The 20,266-nt window shown below is 43.5% G+C and overlaps 1 protein-coding gene across 7 annotated transcripts in view; it reads left to right on the top strand.

Moving 5' to 3' along the window:
• slc4a11 (solute carrier family 4 member 11) overlaps window positions 1-20,266 on the top strand; it is a 337,506-nt gene that overhangs the window by 214,253 nt on the left and 102,987 nt on the right. For all 7 annotated transcript variants that reach the window (XM_054741997.2, XM_054741995.2, XM_054742000.2 and 4 more), the window contains 2 exons: window positions 10,036-10,117; window positions 11,593-11,716. In XM_054741997.2, coding sequence (XP_054597972.2) covers window positions 10,036-10,117; window positions 11,593-11,716 — 206 coding nt within the window. The remainder of the gene's footprint in view (window positions 1-10,035; window positions 10,118-11,592; window positions 11,717-20,266) is intronic.

Raw genomic sequence — 20,266 nt, 5'->3', positions numbered from 1 at the left:
AGAGACGAACTGGGGGCCACGGTTGGATAGGATCTCGCTGGGAAGTCCATGAAGGCAGAAGAGATGCTTAATGAGGAGGTTGGCTGTCTCGGTGGATGATGGAAGGGATTTAAGCAGTGTTGGGAGTAATGCGGTACAAAAGTAATTAATTACTGTAATGCATTGCTTTTTGCTGTAATGTGGTAATGTAAGGCATTACAGAGAAAGAAAATGGTAATATTTACTCGGTACAATTGTCAGTAACGCGGTAATTACAATGCATTTTTAAACCCAGAATCAAGATGTGGGTTTCTTAAAAATTTAAATTGCGGAAAGCCCAAAATAAAGATCCGGTATCTACATATATTACGTAATCTATGGACTCCGCTTTGCGGGCATTCTATTAGCAGAGAGATCGAAGTGGTAACGGCTAAAATACTCCAGCTGCGTCCTGTGCGCGGCTGCTGTTATATTCACAAAATCGCTCCACCAAAACAAAATAATTAACTTGCGATCGTTCATATCAGCTCATATTCTCTGGTACTTTCTGTACTTTTCTGACGTGCTTTGCCTCAGCTGAGTTCGTAATCTGTGCCCTCGCCCGGTGATTTCATCTCATTGCTGCTGGAGCGCAGCGCATATTAAGCTTTTTTTTATTTTATTTTTTGCGTTCGGTAGAACCCTTTGGCTGATTAGTTAGAAAGTAGGAAATCTAGGAAACAGTTTTTCTGGAAGACGGAGAAAACATGCAGCATGCAGGAAGGTTAGAGAGAGAAAGGGCCGGAAATTATTCAAATAAAATCAAGAAAACAAAACAAAGTGCTTGAAAAGAAAAAAAGTAGGTAGATTTATCCCCAACACACATGTTTACCAGTGAAAAGCAATAATATATAAGCATTTAATATTTATACATGTGATAGAATCAGATCACCCCAGAAGTCAGTCCCACATCCAGGGCCGTATCAAGGCATTTGGGGACCAAGGCAAAATAGGCTTGGAGCCCCCACCACCTCACATCCTGCTCAGGTAATCTAAGATGGCAGCGTGCTGAGAGTACAGATTGTTGTTGCTTTTATTTAATAAACAATCATTTTAAAGCACTGTTATTATATCTGACTGTTTTTAACAGCAATCATAGCTCAGACACCACATCGCCTTCCTCTGGATGTGTCATGAGTTCACTGAGCATCACATGCAGGGGCGGATTTAGCAATTTGGGGGCCCAAGGCTAACACAGACTTGGGGCTCCTTACACTAAATTTTCGACAATCTTACCTTTAACTGGATTTGCGAAACTCTCCCCTCTTCTGACATGAGTTATTTTCCCTTTTTATTAGTCATCCTCTTTTTTTCCTGTATTTCCCTCCCTTTGAGTGCTTTCAATATTTGCTCTGCTTTCTTTTTTCTGTCAGTGCTCCTGTGTTTTAGCCTTAATTTTTTTCTTTTTTCCATTTTGGTCTGTTTTCCTCCCTTTAAACATTTTCCATTGTCTTTCCTTTCTGCTTCCTTTTGATGTTTACATCAAGAAACAACGTCACTTTCAGAAGTGAAGATAAAAGCTTTTATGAAGCATGCTGCTTCTTTCTCTTATTGGAGCCACTAGGATAACTCCATTTGATGCTTAATGTTTTGACTATCGCTTTGAGTTTGTTACGAATGCTCCCGCCTCTCTTATTATTCTTATTTGTGGTCTTATGGCACTTGGCAAACAACAGTTTGGTGCATTACCGCCACCAACTGGATTGGAGTGGAATGACTACCAATCACTTCCTGTTTGTGCATCGCAGTCTTAATAACCCTCTTATGACCATAATTATAACAGGGCCGCCTGGTATTTTTTTTAATCTTATGGCTGTAAAATTGTAATAAAAAGTGCAAAGTGTGTGTAACTCTCTCCTTTTTTCAGAACAACCTCAGCTTTCAGTGTATGGTTTGTATTTCCAAACCACTATAACATTTCATGAAAAGAAACGTGAAGGCACTTCTCCTCCAGCTTCACTGGCTGCCAGTCAACTTCAGGGTTCATTTCAAGATCCTGGTTCTGGTCTATAGGGCCTTACATGGACAAGCACCATCTTACATTGGTGATCTTCTTAGTCCCTACACCCCCAGCAGGTCCCTGAGGTCCAGTGATCAAAGCCTACTGGTTGTGCAGCACCAGGCTAAAGGTCAAAGGTGACAGATCATCTGCTGCTGTGGCCCCCAGACTCTGGAACTCTCTCCCCCTGAGCCTGAGATCAGTGGACTCAGTGGTCTCCTTTAAAAAGCAGCTGAAAACTCACCTGTTCAAGCTGGCTTTTGTATGACCTTCTTCACCACTCTCTCTTTATTCTGCTCTCCCCACCTATTCCACCTTCCTCAGGATCCACTGATTTCCCTCTTTCCTGTTCACTCTCTCTCTTTCTTAACATTTTTCTTTTAAATCCCAATTGCCTATTTTTGCTCATTTTAAATATATTTTTAAACATTTTCTGAATGCTTTTTTATATTTATATTTTTGTTTTTGTGAAGCGCCTCGTGATTTTTATCTTGACAGGCGCTATAGAAATGATATTTTCTTCTTCTTCTTCTTCTATTTAGAATGTATTTCTATTAAAGCCTTTAAAAAATCAGCTTAAATGTGAAAAAAGCAAAAAACGGATTTGAATTTTTTACAGTTATTACTGAACAGGAACTTCAAAATTACTGGGCAAACAATTTAAACTTTGAACTGAAATGCATCTATTCTTAAAAAAGTTTGAACCTTGGTGTCTTGTAGCAGTTTTTAAGACCATTTATTTTTGTAAACTTTCAGACGTTTTATTTGATGTGGTAGACCTTGAAGCAGCTTCTTTCCAGCTGCAGGCAGAGTCCCACTCTGCGTACCTCCCACTGCCATGGGGTGCTTCTCTGGCACACCGTGCACTGCTATACCAAAAACATTTGTTTTAGCAAAAATAATTATTTATTGTAAAAAGATAATACTGGAATGATGCTGAATCTTACAATTAGCAAATAGTTGAGGGTTGTTCAAATAAAAAAATAAAGACTGAACAAACGTTCATATCCTGGTTCACACGAGATCTGTCCTTCTTCGTGGTCACTGTCTTCAGATACAAGCCTTCTGGGACACCTAATAGATCGTGTTGATTTTCTTTGAGGCATTTCCATAATTTCATGCTGGTTTTTATGCTAATTAGCTTCCCCGTTCCGTCATCCGCTTTCACCGCGGCACTGCGCTCCGTTTCAATCAGGCTGTACAGCAGGATTTCCCCTCGTAGCGATATTTTCCCTAACTCTGGTTACTTCATGCTATAGATCGTTGGAAAGCTGCTTTTATGTACTTTTAGGAACCGTTGGAATTGCCTGGATCTGATCAGCCATTCAAAAGTTATAAAAAGGAGCATTTTGGATGACAAACTCAGCACGTCTCTCAATCTTTGTTGTGATTCGGTGCGCTCAAGACAGGGAATCCCGGTGGCTACCGTAATGTATTGTATATGCAAAAAAGCCCCATTTTTAATCTTTTCAGCACTTTTGGAATTTTAATGATATCTTGAACGGTTCAGGAATTATGGTAATGAGAAGTGCGCATGTCCAATCCCGTCTGCGGCCACAGGTTGGTAATAAGAATATTGTGGCATTAACAGAGGGGTGCCGGCGGTCAGGGCTAGGGGGCCCCCCAACACAAGGCGGCCGCCTACCTATGCCTAATGGTAAAACCGCCTCTGATCACATGACCTAATTCCTATTGAAATTGTTTTGGTGAAAGTAACTGAAAGTAATGCAAAAGTAGTGTAATGCCTTACATTTTTAAATCAGTAATATTGTAATGTAATCAATTACATTAAAATGAGGGTAACAAGTAATAAATAATGCATTACAGTTTTGAGGTAACTTGCCCAACACTGGATTTAAGTGGAACCAGATGACATGCTTTTGAAAAACGGTTGACAATGGTGAGAATGACAGAGAATCCTTTAGATATGGGGAGACCAGTTACAAAGTCCAGAGCAATGTGAGACCAGGGACGATGGGGAATAGGCAATGGCTGGAGGAGACCTTGAGGAGGCTGATTACTGGCCTTGAATCTGGCTCATACCTGACAGGCTGCGATGTACTCCTTCACATCTCGGTACATGGAAGGCCACCAGAATGTCCTTCTGATTTAACTGATGGTCCTCCCAAGACCTGGATGAATAGAGAACCTGGCAGTGTGGGCCCAATGTATAAGAGCACCACGGTTTTAGTGGGAACATATATCTTATTAGGAGGGCCAGTACCTGGATCGGGTTCCTGCTGCTGGGCTTCCAGGACCTTGTTGGTAATGTCCCAGGATATGGAACCGACTATACAGGAGGCAGGTAAGATGGTGGTGGGTTCCACCTCTCTGTCGGAGGCATACTGTCGGGAGAGCGCATCAGGTTTGACATTCTTTGAACCGGATCTGTAAGAAATGATAAAGTTAAATCTAGAGAAAAATAAGGACCATCGTGATTGGCGGGGATTCAGTCTCTTAGCCTCCTTCAGGTAAGCTAGGTTCTTGTGATCTGTCCAGATGGTTATTGGATGCTCTGCTCCCTCCAACCAGTGGCGCCATTCTTCCAAAGCCATTTTAACCGCCAACAGTTCATGATCACCCACATCGTAATTTTGCTCGGCTGGGGAAAGGCGACGGGAATAGAAGGCGCAGGGAGGAAGGCACTGATCAGAGGAAGAGACTTGGGACAAGACTGCCCCAACACCAGTGTCCGAGGCGTCCACTTCTAGCGTGAATGGAAGGGAAGAATCCGGGCGAGTGAGTATGGGTGCTTGGGCAAAGCTATTCTTGAGTGACAGGAATGCTTGGTATGCCTCTTTAGTCCAGGAAAACGGTGTCTTGGTGGAGGTGGGTTAGGTTAAAAGTGCTGCTATCTGGCTGTAACCTTTAATGAACCTGCGGTAGAAATTACCAAAACCTAGGAACCTCTGAAGCTGCTTACGTGTGGTAGGTGAGGGCCAAGTCTGGACGGCAGCAATCTTGTCAGGATCAGTCCTCAACTTTCCGTTCTCCAACACAAAACCGAGGAACTTGACGGAAGCGATGTGAAACTCACACTTCTCACCCTTAACCTAAAGACGGTTCTTGAGGAGGCGTTGGAGCACAGCACGGACATGTTGGCGATGTTCAGGTAGGTTTCTGGAGAATATGAGGATGTCATCTAGGTAGACCGTTACAAACTTGTTAATGAAGTCTCCCAGCACAGAGTCAACCAAGGATTGAAATACAGCCAGGGTGTTGGTAAGTCCAAACGGCATCACGAGATACTCAAAGTGTCCTAGAGGCGTTTTAAAAGCCGTCTTCCACTCATCTCCCTCTCGGATTCTGACTAGGTGATAGGCATCGCGCAGATCTAGTTTTGTGAATATGGAGGCATCATTTACGGGTTTGAATGTGGATGATAGCAAAGGTAGGAGGCACTTATTCTTTATAGTGATAAGATTTAAACCATGGTAGTCAATGCAGGGATGGAGTGAGCCATCTTTCTTAGAAACAAAAAAAAAAAGGCACCCAGGGGAGAAGTGGATGGACGTATGATGCCGGAAGCTAGGGACTCTGAAATGTAGTTGGACATGCTGACTTGTTCGGGTTTGGACAGAGAGTAAAGCTTACTGGTAGGTAGAATGGCCTCCGGGACTAGATCGATTCCACAGTCGTACGGGCAATGAGGAGGTAGGGAGGATGCTCGGTCCTTACTGAAAACCTGTTGCAAGCTGTGATATTCTGCAGGAACTCCAGTGAGATCAGGTGGTTCCAGAGGACGGTTCTTAGTGAAAGGAGACAGTGAGAGAGACAGTGGGGACTCCAAACAGACACCAACCCGCTTTTCCATTTGATTTGTGGATTGTGTAGAACCAACCACTCGTGACCCAGCACAACTGGCGACTGAGGAGAGGGAAAAATGTAAAAGCTCAGAGTTTCATGGTGGTTACCAGAGATTTGCAGGTTTATGGGAACAGTGCGATGAGTTATAGTCGTGAGGGAACAACCATCCAGCGAGGAAGCGCGGATGGGGTAGACAGAGGAATAGTGGGGATGTTGAGCTGTTCTACTACAGCTTGATCCAAGACGCTCCTCTCGCACCCTGAGTCCACAAGTGCCTGGTAGAAACAGTCTGTTGGTGGAAGGAGGCTGTACACGTTAGACTACACCGGGAATTAAGGGTTCCAGGAATTCCACCCATCAGTAATCCCGGTCCTACTGATGGGCTCTGGGTTTTGGTCGAACCGGACAACTTGGCAGCAAGTGACCCGACTGGCCACAGTACAGGCAGAGACCTAGGGAACGGCGTCTAGCCTTCTCCTCAGGGGTTAATTCTGCTCACCCAATCTGCATAGATTCCTCATGGTGCACTGGAGAAGAGGGTTGTTGGTGAAAACGCTGCGGTGAACCGATAACAGGGGGTGGTCTGAAAGTCTGTGTCTTGTGTCTCTCTTTGAGACGTTTCTCAATATTGGCGGCTAGCTGGATCAGGGATTCAAGGTTCTCCGGTTCTTGGCAAAACGCTAATTGATCCTTGATTTTATCGTTAAGTGCTTGTGAAAAAGCGGCTCTAAGGGATGGTTCATCTAACGTGGAAATGGATGCGAGTGTGCGAAATTCAATGGTGAATTCTAAAACTGACTGCTTTCCCTGCTGGAGACCCCATACCTGCTTTGCTATTTCAGCTGGCGATTCGGTCTGATCAAAGATCTGTTTAAATTCGGCTAGGAACGTTGGAAGCGGTCCTTGTAAAAAACTAGCTTGCCGGCTCCTTGCCTCAGCCCATTGTAAAGCCTTGCCTCGCAATAATCCGATGATGTAAGATATCTTTACTGTATCGTTAACAAAAGTATCAGGCAATCTATCAAAAGCCAAATGGCATAGTAATAAGAAACAGCGGCATTTACCTGGTTCGCCAGAGAAAGTTTCTGGTTGAGGTGATTCAGTGACCTGGAAACTGACCCCGTGTTGCTGGACCGGAAGTGAAGCTGGAGGCGAAGCTACGGAAGTAGCGGCAGGAGGTGGTGTAAGTCTTTCTCTAACTTGTCGTATGATGTGTCAAGATGGAATAAACGCCGATTCATGACTGATAACTGATCAAGGGCTGAACGGATGGAACCTTCATGCTGGGCTAGAGTGTTTGTTAAAGCAGCGGGGAGTGACTCTTCCGTGAGGTGTTCATTTGGCCGGTTGATTCTGTCATGTTGTGGGTAATGTGTTTCACCCAGGACATGAAGAATCACAACAGAAAACGGTAAGTAAAATATAAGTGTTTTATTTTTAGAACAGGAATAAGCGAACAAAACTAGAACTAAAGGCACTGCGTCTGAAACACAGGAACGGGACGGGACCAGAATCTATAAAAGATAAGAGGAGAGGTAAGCAAGGCCAGAACCAGAGAACCAGGAGAATCTGACTGAGTGTCTGAGAGTTCTTACGGTCTGAGACCAGGAGTTGTGTGGAGGCGAACTGAGAGAGGCTGGAGCGGTGAGGACGGTTCTGAGCGTGGACAGGCAGGCAGGCGTGGAGAGCGAAGACCAGAGGATCCTTAAGCGGTGAGACGAGAGACAACTCCAGGCAAGGTAGGTGGTACATGACAGGAAACTGGAACAGGAACGAAAACTCATTAGCTCAGGACACGGAACCAGGACAGATTACGAGGCTAGATGCTACCCATATGAGAGTATCAACCAGCGCTGGAGTTGAGTCATACCGCTCCTTAAATCCTTGAGGCTCCGATTAGCGGAACTCCAAACAGCTGTGATGAGTGCCACGCCCACCTGTGAACACAGGGCTGACCAAACTCACAGCAGATGGAGGCACACCGTGACAGTCATCCTTGCACTTGCTGATATCTGAAAGAAAATAAATGTTAGCATGAGAATAAAAGTCATAATTAGTTAATTCTGAGTCTTATTTTATCTATTTATTAAATATAAACAACAGAAATTTTGGTCCAGAGTCAGCATGCCTCAAATGCAATTTACACACAATATGAGCTGCAATCACAGAGGGGTTGTTCAACACCCACAAACCTGATGGTAGTGTACACGGTGCACATGACTGAAGATGTCCCTCTTTTTGCTCCTCACTCTCTCCCTCACAGCCTACATCTTCCTCCTCCTCACTCTCAGGGTGGACAGCCTCTGACCTCTCTGGTTCCTCTCCAATCAACTCCTCCTTCTCTCTTTTATCCTGCTTCTCAGCTCCCTCGTGACTTTCATCCTCTCTCTGTCTACGCTGTTCTTTATTAACAGCGGTAAAAAAGGACCAAATGTCCCTTTTTCTTTTCATGGCCGCTGATGCTTCCAGTCAGTTCTGCGAGAAAGTCATAGATAAATGAATACTGTGATCTAATCTCAACGTGTCTAAGGCTTAAAATGCAGCAACTTCATGTTTATTTTACAGTTAATGTTACAAAGGAAAAACTAATCAGTATTAACTGTGGATAGACTCAGTTAGGAACTTAAAAGTAAATGACAGAAACGCGCGACTACGATCAAAACACTCAGGTCAGGAAAATAAACTGTATTGCTTACCTTCGTCTCTTAGCGTCTTTTCCGTTAGTTGTGCTCAAGAATTTCTTCGGGTCCCATTTAAACTATTTTTAATCTTGTATTCAAAAATCCACCGGGTAAACAGTTCTGTCCACAGAGTGTGCTGCGCTCTAAAGGCTCCGTGTGAAACGCTGCAGCACATTAGTTCCCGTCTCCGAAGCAGCGCGGGAAAAAAAATTCGGATCTCTTCAGCACACGGGCCATAACAGGGGCCAGGGCCGGTTCTACAGGGGCCCAGGCCCCTGTGGGCCCCTGTTTAAAACTGCCAATGGACACGGAGAAGTTAAAAGGAGAGAGAAGATAGAAGTTCTTGTTACACTTTATTCTTTTGTTTCATGAAGATAAACTGATGTTAAATTCAGCTTAAAGAGAAACTGGGAGGAAGCTTTGGTTCATTTTAAGTTCAGGAGGTCTTGTCTCCAATCTGCTCCTCCAGAGACAGCATGGACATGAGGGTTACATGGTGAGGGTCACACAGCCGAGCTGGAGGGGGACAGGTGTTGTCCTGCTTTATATTGCAAGCTTGTGTGTTATGTGCATTACAGCCAGCAATCCAAACAGCAGCAGCAGCCTATTTTTATTTTCTCCCTGGGTTTCCCTCTTTAAATCCCTCCGTTTTTTCCCCCACCTCTAAAACTCATTTTTCTTCCTTGTCTTCACTCTTTTCATTCTTTTGTCTATATGCTCTTTCTCTCCCCTTTCTTGTCTTCTCATCTCCACCAGCCACCTTTTTTTTACTCTCCTTGCTCGCTCTATGAGCACTGTGATACTGTTGTCATGGTGACGCCCATCATTTTCTGGCATGAATGGAGGCTACTTTATTGATGAGACAGCATGGCAGACGAAGAGAAAAGGGGAGTGATGGAGAGAAAGACAAAGACAAAAAAAATAAATCAGCAACATAGAAAATCAGAATGATGTGGAAATGATTGTCCCTGCTGCTTACAATACCAAATATTTTCACCTCGTCTGGTTCGCCGTGTGGATGGAAGAGCATGTCTTAAGATGAAGCATGCTGAATATTTGGGTATGCTTTAAAAAAAATCTCTATCATAACATCATTGTTAATGTGAATTTATAATGAGGGTCCCTGTTTCTGGCTGCAGCAGAGCTCTGTGTGTCTGAGGTTTGATGCCAGAATTATGAAATGTGAGGCCAGTGGACATCCTCATCAGCCTGTCATGGGCTGGTATTTGCACACAGTGCAGCCAGGAATCCCAGCCTGTAGCAGAAGGCAGACTCGCACATCTGATGCAGACATCCTGCTGAGACCTAGACCAGCAGAGATATTCTGCTTTCCATTGGCTCTTTTTATTTTTAGATGCCTTTATGATGTCAGTCAGTCTAATTGTGTTATGGGGGGCATAAATGTGTTTGTGTACATTTCAGTTTCAGACACTGAAGCTCCATATAGGCATGAACCCAGGTATTTGTAGCATAAAATAAGATTATGTGAAGTCAACTACAACTAACTTGAACTCCATCTGTGATCTACAGTCCACCTGCTGTCAGAGACAATCCAGGGTGTGACAGCCACAGCCACTGGGGTCCAGTACCAGCAGTCCTGGCTCTGCATCCTGTAAGTGTGACTTTAGGGTCGTGTGTGCACATAAAACTAATGGTTTTGTCTTGAAATTGAAGTTTTAATAAAATCACCATCATTTAATTTCTCATTTGATGTGTAAAAGTACAAAACTACAATGTTTTTACAATGTTGTAGCAGACTATTAAAGGAGCAACATATAGGTATTCTAAAGTCAAATAATCACTAAACAGTCTAATGTGTCAGTCATGTTGGAAGGAAGGTTACACTGAAACAGACTTCATTCCCAGCCGGCTGAGGGGTTGTCAACTTTTATCCTTTCAACAAAAACAAAAGCGGAATGTAGTCTTTGTTTACAATCAGTGAGCATGTTGGGTTGCAGAGTCTGCACCGAGCTAATACTGCAGCGCCGGCATTTGTAACTCTATTCTGGCAGGCAAAAAGCTCCAGAGCTGGTTATAAAACAGAAGCCAGTAAACAGGAGCAACCAAGAAGTTATTACTTGTACCTCTAAGAAGTCAGTGCATCTTAAGGTTTTACTCAAACATCGGGTGAAACAGGCTAGAGGCTAATGTTGAGCTAACAAATGCTAATGGTGAATTAGAAGTAAAACATAGCTCTAAAAATATCTCAAGCTACTTTCTCTATTACCAACAACTCAATGTTACAGTGGAATGTGTTATATAAGGTGAATGATGAGTCAAAGGTGCTTTTTATTTCCTTTGAGTCATTCAGAACTTTAAAAACAAGCTAACAGCAAGATGCAAAACAACACATCCTGTAATGCTGGAGCCATATTACCGTAATAAGTATAGTAAGTGCAAAGTAAAACACCCAAGAGTAATAACACCAGATATGACTATGTATTTATCTATTTAACTTGCTGTGTATGACTTGTCTTTGCATGTCATCTGGAAACTTCTGATGCTGATCCGTGACTGGCAACAGCCATGAAACTCATGAATTGTGACTGAGATAGTAACTTTAAAACGGGTCTGTAGTAAGCACATTTGACCACAGGATGTCAAACATGATGATGAACATATGAATGACAAGGGTCTTGGAGATCCTAAAAAGCACTTTTTAGATGGATGATGGATTTAATGGGATGAACATGTTTAAATTAATTTGTTGTAAAGGTGGTGTCATTGTAGGAGGAACCACATGCATCTAGTCCCAAACAGCACATTAAAATTCAAGTCACTTAACTTTCTCTCCCTCACAGTAATTATGATAAGAGCAAAAGAGGAAGTTAACTAATGCTCAGTCTGACACAAAGACACAGTCAACATCACATTTGTATGGATTGCTGCTTTTTCTCTGTTTCTCACTGACTCTTGTGGCATTTTAAAAATCACCCAATGTTTCAAACCAAGTTATGTATGTGTGTGTCCTGGTGGACTTGTGTGTATGCATATGGCCGACTAATGGTTGCTCCACAGAAAGAGGTTAATCTGTGGAAATGCTGGTGAGGCGAGGCACTGACATTTGGAAAAACCTCTTCCTTCCAGCTGCAACGTGAAGCATCTCCAGAGGCGTCACGTGTGCATCACCCGTCTGGAGAGGCCACAGAACTGGGGGGAGAACTGCTGCGAGGTTCGCTATGTCATCCTGATCCTGGCCCCATCCAAAATGGTAGCTGACTCACCGTTTACTTCGTCATTTTTAGAAACGTCCGGTTTTACTGTTCTTTTGTTACTCCTGTTTCAAATTTTCCAGATTTAAATGAGAAAATTAAAGGTTTTTGCAGATTCATGTAGTTTTTACAGGGGCTGGAAAAACTCTACTAACACAACTCAGAGAGCAGAAACCTGACTGGAGCCCAGTGGAATCTGGTAAACTAGGAGTTATTGTCTTGGTGTTGATGGCTGATGAATGAGTAACAGCTGGTGTGACAAGCAGGTGTGAGGGATGAGTGACACACTGAACACAGGAAACAACCCCCGCCAGGCTGATGTGTGTTTCTGCTCCTGTCCAGCTTTTAGCTCGTACATGCTCAGACACACACCTCTGTGCTGTGTTCAGACGACTATTACAGTTCCTCAGTCTCTGTGTTTTTCTGCTGATAAACAGAGATTTATTCATGCCGACTAAATCTTTCAGCATTGCCCCAGCACACTGGGACACCAGTTCCACCAGTAAAGGTGTGGGTGGGGGTGGAGTTATTTTGGCAGTCAGGGAAGCTTCAGTTGATGGCTTTATGTCTTGTTTGTTTCTCCAGCTCTCATTTATTTTCTTTCTGTAGTCGCTTCAGCGGTCTCCCCGGCAGTCCCACAGTCAGAACCACTAACGGTGTTCTCAGTGATGTTAATCTGAGCTCCAAGTAAACATAAAGAATCCATCAATTATCCTCGATGGTGACTTCTCCTTGAGTGGAAGTCTTTAAAGGGACACGATAATAATGCTAACAGGAGCTAGTCTGGTTGTCAGTTATGTAAAAATGATGTATGTTTCTAGGTGGAAAACTGGCACCAACTATTCAGGGACTTTCCAAGATGTGTGGTGTTTTTCTTTTTTTATGCGTCCAAAGATAACAATCCTAACAAAGAAACTGAGTTTTTTCATTCATTTAATTTTTACATATATTTTTTTAGCTTTTTAATCCAATTTGTAACTTTAAAATCTCATGTTATTTAAAGCAAAAGCTGTTTTAGATTGTGTGGCAGTAAGAGGGTAGGGCTAGTTTACCAAAAACATTTTAAAATGTGTTTAAGCCAACAGCTCCTGTGTTTAAATGTTGAATCAGCCCGTCGGTTTGTCACAGTAGACAGGAGATGGTCCAGCATGTGCAAAAGGTTCAGTAAGGAAAGCTGAATGGTTTTAAAAAGCAAAATAAAAATGGTCGTGTGGAGCAGCTGAGGCTTACCAGTGGGGAGGCTAATTAAAAGGCTATCTTAGACAACAACATCTGGGAAACACACACACACACACACACACACACACACACACACACACACACACACACACACACACACACACACACACACACACACACACACACACACACACACACACACACACAGGGGTGACCTTCACCCTCACCACCAGCTGACAGCTCTCAGCTGCAAAGAAAAATAGAAACTTGTTATTAAAAATAAATACAGTACATTCAGAAACAATCAGACACAATCAATTGAGTTCTGAGCGATATTCATGAACTCTCAGATTCGCTCCAGCTACTGGTTGTTGCAGAGACCTAAGAATGACTTTTTAGGCAGTCAGCTGAGGGCACCAGGTCAGTTAAAGGAACTATACAGGGGGACTGGCTGACTCCTCAAGCAGGGCAAAGATACCGTACCTGAGTAAATGGGCAACTTGGCCACATCGTCAGTGAAGAACCCGTGGTCATCTAATGTTCTGGGCACCTTACCCAGAACAACCCGAACCGTAAGCAGCACACTAAACCATGGATAACCCCTTTTGTTCTATAACCACCTGGAAGCTCTCTCTGCTGCTTGACTGATGTCTTTGGTGGCTTACTTCTCTTGTAACCTTCTAATCCAGAGGTGCCCAAACTTTTTCCCTCAGAGGGCCAAAATGAAAATCTATTAGACGGCTGCAGGCCAAATGTAATAACATTTTTGAAAGAAAAAAAAAGAAATACAAATAGTAGTAAAGTATAGTCAATATTTATTTAACTTTTCTGTAAAGAACACTTACCAAAAGATGACAAATGTCACATATAGGTATTTCGAAAAGAAAAATAGAACTTCTGTCTGTAATTATAATCATTCGTAGTGTAAAATATCAGAATGCCTGCCCAACAGTAACACAACAACAGGGACAGCAACGTTAAAATGGCACTACTAATGAGAAACATGAGGCTGTTCTTTGGCATTTATCAGCTTTTCTACATTAGGCTGCAGCTGACTCACTGAGAGGGTGAGGATGTCCTGTGGGTGTGGGTCAGTCAGAGTGATTCTGAGCCTGGACTTGTTAGGTTCATCACACTAAAGGTCTGTTCACACATGTTTGTGCTGCCAAACAAAGATAACATGACTTGTGCATGTTTCCTAATGTCTGGGTACCTTTCTGATGAGACGTGTGTAGAAGTCTTTCAGGTTTAGTGACATGAACTTATTCTTTAGCTCAGAGTCGCACTGAAACTCAAGCAGCTGTCCACGCTAACCCCGGGTTTCCATGGGATCCGTCAGCAGCACGTTACTGCAGCAGCACGTCTAGCTCGCGTAAGCTGCTGCTTGGCCCTTCCCACGAGACGCGAAGCAGCAGGGGAGCAGCTGTCACCGACAGACCACGAAGTCACATGAGTGACTTCGTCAGTAAACACAACAACAAGCAGGAGAAAATTACAACACTGTGACTGACACTGTGACGTCATACATAAAATTCTGTGAGGACAGCATTATTCCAACAAAAACCAGGGTCATTTTTAACAATGATAAGCCCTGGTTCACACCCAGACTGAGACAGCTGAGGAGAGAGAAAGAAGCAGCCCACAGAGCCGAGGACAGAGAAAGCTACAAGGGCGCTAAGTACAGGTTCTCAAAAGAGCTGAAGAAGGAGAGATCTCTGTACAACAAGCGACTAAAGGAGCAGTTTTCTAACAATGGCACCACCTCTGTCTGGAGAGAGCTCAGGCAAATCACTAACTACAAGCCTAGGGCCCAACATGCTGCTGACGATCTGCAACTGGCTGAACAACTTAACTCCTTTTATGCAAGGTTTGAAATGCAACACCCATCCCCCACACCCCCACTGCACAGGTTTCTTCAGCCACTCTGGTGTCGCATGCCTCCCCCACCATCTTCACCACTGTGAATAGAACAGTCCCCACTGACCCCCCCCCCCCCCCCCCCCCTCAATTACCTTCTCAGTGACAGAAGAGGAAGTGCTCAGGGTTTTCCGTAAGCAAAACCCACGGAAATCCCCGGGCCAGGACGGTGTCTCCCCCGCTACCCTGAGACACTGTGCAGAGGTACTGTCTCCAATCTTCACGGACATCTTTACCATCTCCTTGGAGACCTGCCACGTTCCAGCCTGCTTTAAGCTGTCCACCATTGTCCCTGTCCCTAAGAAACCCCGTATCACTGGACTGAATGATTACATGACGTCTGTAGCCATGAAGTCTTTTGAGCGCCTGGTCCTCCCTCATCTCAAGTCCTTCACCTCCCCCCTCCTGGACCCTCTGCAGTTTGCATACAGAGCCAATAGGTCTGTAAACGACGCCATCAACCTGGCCCTCCACTTCATCCTGCAGCACCTGGACTCCCCGGGAACCTACGCTAGGATCCTGTTTGTGGACTTCAGCTCTGCGTTCAACACCATCCTCCCTGCTCTGCTCCAGGACAAGCTCTCCATGCTCAACGTGCCCAACTCCACCTGCAGGTGGATCACTGACTGAAGGCAGTGCGTGCGGCTGGGGAAGAATGTTTCCACCACTAAGACTATTAGCACAGGATCTCCACAGGGCTGTGTACTTTCTCCTCTGCTCTTCTCCCTGTACACAAACTGCTGCACCTCGAGCAATGACTCGGTTAAACTGATCAAGTTTGCGGACGACACCACCCTCATCGGGCTCATCTCTGACGGTGATGAGTCCGCCTGCAGGAGGGAGGTGGAACGGCTGGTGTACTGGAGCAGCAGCAACAACCTGGAGCTCAATGCTCAGAAGACAGTGGAGATGATTGTGGACTTCAGGAAAGTCACAGCCCCATCTCTCCCCCTCGTCCTGACGGACACCCCCGTCACCACTGTGGACTCCTTCTGCTTCCTCGGAACCACCATCACACATGACCTTAGGTGGGAGCCATCCATCAGCTCCCTGATCAAAAAGGCCCAGCAGAGGACGTACTTTCTGCGGCAGTTGAAAAAGGCCAAGCTGCCGGCCCAGATGATGGTGCAGTTTTACACGGCCATCATTGAGTCCATCCTCACTTCCTCCATCGCTGTGTGGTACGCTGGAGCCACGGTGAGGGACAAACACAGACTGCAGTGCATTATGCGCTCTGCTGAGAAGGTGGTTGGCTGCAGCCTTCCATCTCTCCAGGACCTGTACGTCTCCAGAACTCGGGGGCGTGCAGGTCGGATAGCAGCTGACCCTTCTCACCCGGGTCACAGACTTTTTGAGCCGCTTCCCTCGGGCAGGAGGTTACGGTCCATCCAGACCAGAACCTCTCACCATAAGAACAGCTTCTTTCCATCTGCCGTTAGACTTGTGAACAGCTTATAAACACACAACCATGCTGGTCTTCTGTACTCGACACAACATCACGTTATCGGCCATGTTACCATTACCCGCCATTTTTAGAGCAAAGTTTTATGCTTGTTTATTATATTTTATTCTACTTTATTCTATTTTTTAATTATATTATTCATGTTATATGTAGCACGTTAGTACCGAAGCAAGTTCCTAGTTTGTGAATTGTTTGTTCACTGACAATGGCAATTAAAAAATTTTCTGATTTCTGATTCTTAAGGAATTCCCCAGTTGAAAACGATCTCCCTGTCCAGGCAATTAGTGCAGAAATCTCATAGCTGGCCCGTGTCGCACTGTTCTGTGCTGTTGAGGGCCGTGAAAGAGTCTCTTGCTGAGAACGAAGTTTAGCCAGCAGCTCCCTTGTCTTTTTCTTTCGCGCATCACCTTTGTGTTGCGAAAATCCTGCATGCTTTATCTTGTAGTGACGTCGGATATTATATTCCTTTAGTACAGGAACAGACTGGTTACAAATAAGGCAGATCGCTTTAGTGTTAATATCCATAAAAAAATGTTCTTCCTCCAAGCATTTTTTAAAATATCTTTTGTTTGTGTGCCACTGACGATGCCACTCCATGGTAATAGTAGCTGTTTAAGCTAGCAGGCAGAGTGGTGACCCGCCAACTTGGAGGACAGTTGATCCAGTCCGGTCTAGGGTCTAGTGCAGCAGCAAAGGTTCATGGGAAATTGCATAAATTGATAAAATATGACTACATGTGGTCTTCAAATGTGGGCAAATGTACATGTGTGCACAAATTTACTCTTATTGTCCCTTGCAGTAGCCTGTATTTAAATTGTTATCTTAGTTTGTGATATGTCAAATATTGCACCACGACCAAGGGCTACAGTATATGCAGCCTGTATATATTCATTAAGTTGAGCATAATTTGTGACTAAACAATAAAACCATAGATGACTCTGTGGTAATGCTCATGTATAATCTGGGTACAATTCTATGTCTTGGCAACTCTATAGGCAGGGGCAGGCCAATTGTAGGGGACCAAATTGGTCCACGGGCTCCAGTTAGGGCTCCCCTTTCTAATCCCAATCCTAAATACAAATGTAGCATGAGGTGAAGTGATATTCTACCACAAATGCATCACTTTAGCACTAGAAGAAGACATTTTATATAGCGCCTCTCAAGATAAAAATCATGAGGTGATTCAAGAAAACAAGAACAAAAAAATTAAAGTATAAAAAGATTTTAAAAATGATCATTAAATGTGTCTAAAAGGAGAAAATAAAAAAGGAAGGAAAGGGAGAGAGAAAATGAATAGGAAAGAGGGAAATCAATGGATACCGGGAAAGGTGAAATAAGAACAGAATAAGGAGAGGGTGGTGATGAAGGTCACACCAAAACCAGCCTGAACAGGTGAGTTTCAGCTGCTTTTTAACCCTTTGATGCATGAATTATGAAATCGTCAAACATGATTTTTAAACTTTTTTTTCATTCATCTTTAGGTGTGAATGAAACAAATTTCAACAAACATTTTTTATAACATTTAATAATTTATAAATAATTTATTACATGTCCACCTCAGTGGACAGCGTGCATTCTGAACATGAAATATGTTGGCTTGACTTACTGAAGTCCAAATGGAGGGGCTCAAATGCAATAAAGTCTTCAACAGCTGTGCTTAATAGCAAAAACAAATAAATAACAATTTTGAGTACCTGTCCACTGTAGTGACCATTATGCATCAAAGGGTTAAAGGAGACCACTGAGTCCACTGATCTCAGGCTCAGGGGGAGAGAGGTCCAGAGTCTGGGGGCCACAGCAGCAAATGATCTGTGGTCTTTAGCCTGGTGCGCTGCACAACCAGGCTTTGGTCACTGGACCTCAAGGACCTGCTGGGGGTGTAGGGACTGAGAAGATCACCAGTGTGATGGTGCTTGATAAGCCTTTCATGCTTGAAGTGAGATGTCAACATGAGGTAATAGTGACCCAAAAACACAATGTCTTCAACTAGTATGTTGTGAAAATGCATTAATGCGTTTTGAGAGTCTTATTTTCTGTGACTTTTAGTCTTGTTATAAAACCTGTCATTAAAAAGCTAAAATCTTCCTCCTCGTGGATTAAAGGAAATTCTACAGAATGTTTCAAAGTAAAACTTTATTATTGTTTTTATGAACGGGACTGACTGGAATTTTTTTGGCATGGAGACTCAACATCAGATTCTCATGTTGTAAACAAAGCTTGAAAAAAGTTTCTATGGAGAGCTTATGATGACTTTGAATCTCACCTGCAGCAGACAGAAGTCATAAAGATCTCAGTTTGGAGAAACAAGAGTCAGAGTGAGGCCATGCCCAGATGGATTTATTGATATTGCTATTTTCACAAAAGACTGAACATGTTGGAATACGTTCTGTGTTATGGTGTGAAGCATATCAGTCTACATAACTTGCGAACGATCTAGTGTATGGCTAAACAACTCACAGCTGCTCTTGATGAACAGAACATCTATGATAGCTTCCAGTCAGGTTTTCGTAGAGCTCATTCTACTGAAACAGCTCTTCTTAGGGTCTCTAAGGACCTTATGACTCACAGTGATGTAGGGGACTGTTCTGTTCTGGTCCTGCTGGACCTGACTGCAGCCTTTGACACTGTTGACCATCACCTGCTACTGGAGAGGTTGAGAGACTGGGTAGGCCTGTCAGGACCAGGGGTCTCATTTATAAATCTTGCTTACGCACAAAACAGGGTTGGAAAACTGCATAAGTAACTTTCCATGCAAACTTTGGGATTCATGAAAGAAAACAGCGGGAAAATGTGTGCAACTTTAAGTTGACTAAGAGCACATTTTGGACATGGAGAGCACCTGCAGTGCTGCTGCTGAGAACAGAGCAACAGAGTCGGTGCTGCACATGAAGAAAGTAAGACTAATGGTGCTACAACGTTCCACACGCCAACTCTAAAGCTTTCTCACCGTGTTCAGGACATGGTGGATTCAGAAAGGATAGTAAAAATACTGCTAATGATGACAGACGTAGCGGGAATGTAAAAAAAAAAGGCCATAAAAAATGGCAGACGCATTGTATGGAAGTCAAAGTGTGCCACATAATAATGCCACAAGGGAAGGTCAAACCTGAAGATGTCCAAGCCTAAAAAAATCTGCTTGAGCATTGCTGAATATTATTGAATATTAAAAAAAATTGCTCAAGTCTTGAGTGAGGCCAATATAAGTATCAAAAAATAAATGTGCGTGTGTGCAGCTACAGCTTTTGAATGAATTCTTAATGTGTTATTTTTAATAATGCTCTATGTTCACGTTCCAATAGCAGTCGCCTGAAGCAATTATTGACACTTCTCACTTCCTCTGACGGCTGTCCAGGATCTGTTTGCTAATTCTGCTTGGCAGCATGTTTGTAAAAAGCACAATTCTGAGAGAAGGATTGGGCCATACAGCCATTTTAACTTGCCAATATTTCAATAATTTGTTGTTGAATGTTATTACTGTTAATATTATACTCAACTACATAGTCATGTAATTAAGGTAATAGCAAAAAAGAAAAGTTCGCTGACCCATTATATCGGATCAGATTGAATCAAATCATGATAATTGATTCTAATTCTTGAGAATTGAAATCAAATGGACTCTTGAAATATGAATCGATACTCAGCTCTAATTATCATGTTGTCAGAGCCCAAGTCCCCAAACCAGCCTCTTCCAGCTAGCCGGTCTCCACCCTGGACCACAACTCCCAGCATGCTCCTCGCGGGGATTCCCTCCATGTCACATCCACGTCACTAACTGCGACTATATATGGAAGTTGCCTCCCCAGCTCACCACTCAGTCATCGTTTCTTCAGATCCATGATCAGAGTATCCTATCAACCTACCTATCCGATGAACTGTTTACTCACAGTAAGCTCTATTACTTACCTCTGGAAAACCCAGCATCTCAGTGTCACTTAAAGTTAAAGTTAAAGTCCCATTAGTTGTCACACACACTGATGTGTGTGCGAAATTT

The sequence above is a fragment of the Nothobranchius furzeri genome, chromosome 18 (genome assembly GCF_043380555.1).
Source record: "Nothobranchius furzeri strain GRZ-AD chromosome 18, NfurGRZ-RIMD1, whole genome shotgun sequence".
NCBI lineage: Eukaryota > Metazoa > Chordata > Actinopteri > Cyprinodontiformes > Nothobranchiidae > Nothobranchius > Nothobranchius furzeri.
This window is presented reverse-complemented; position numbering and strand designations above follow the sequence as displayed.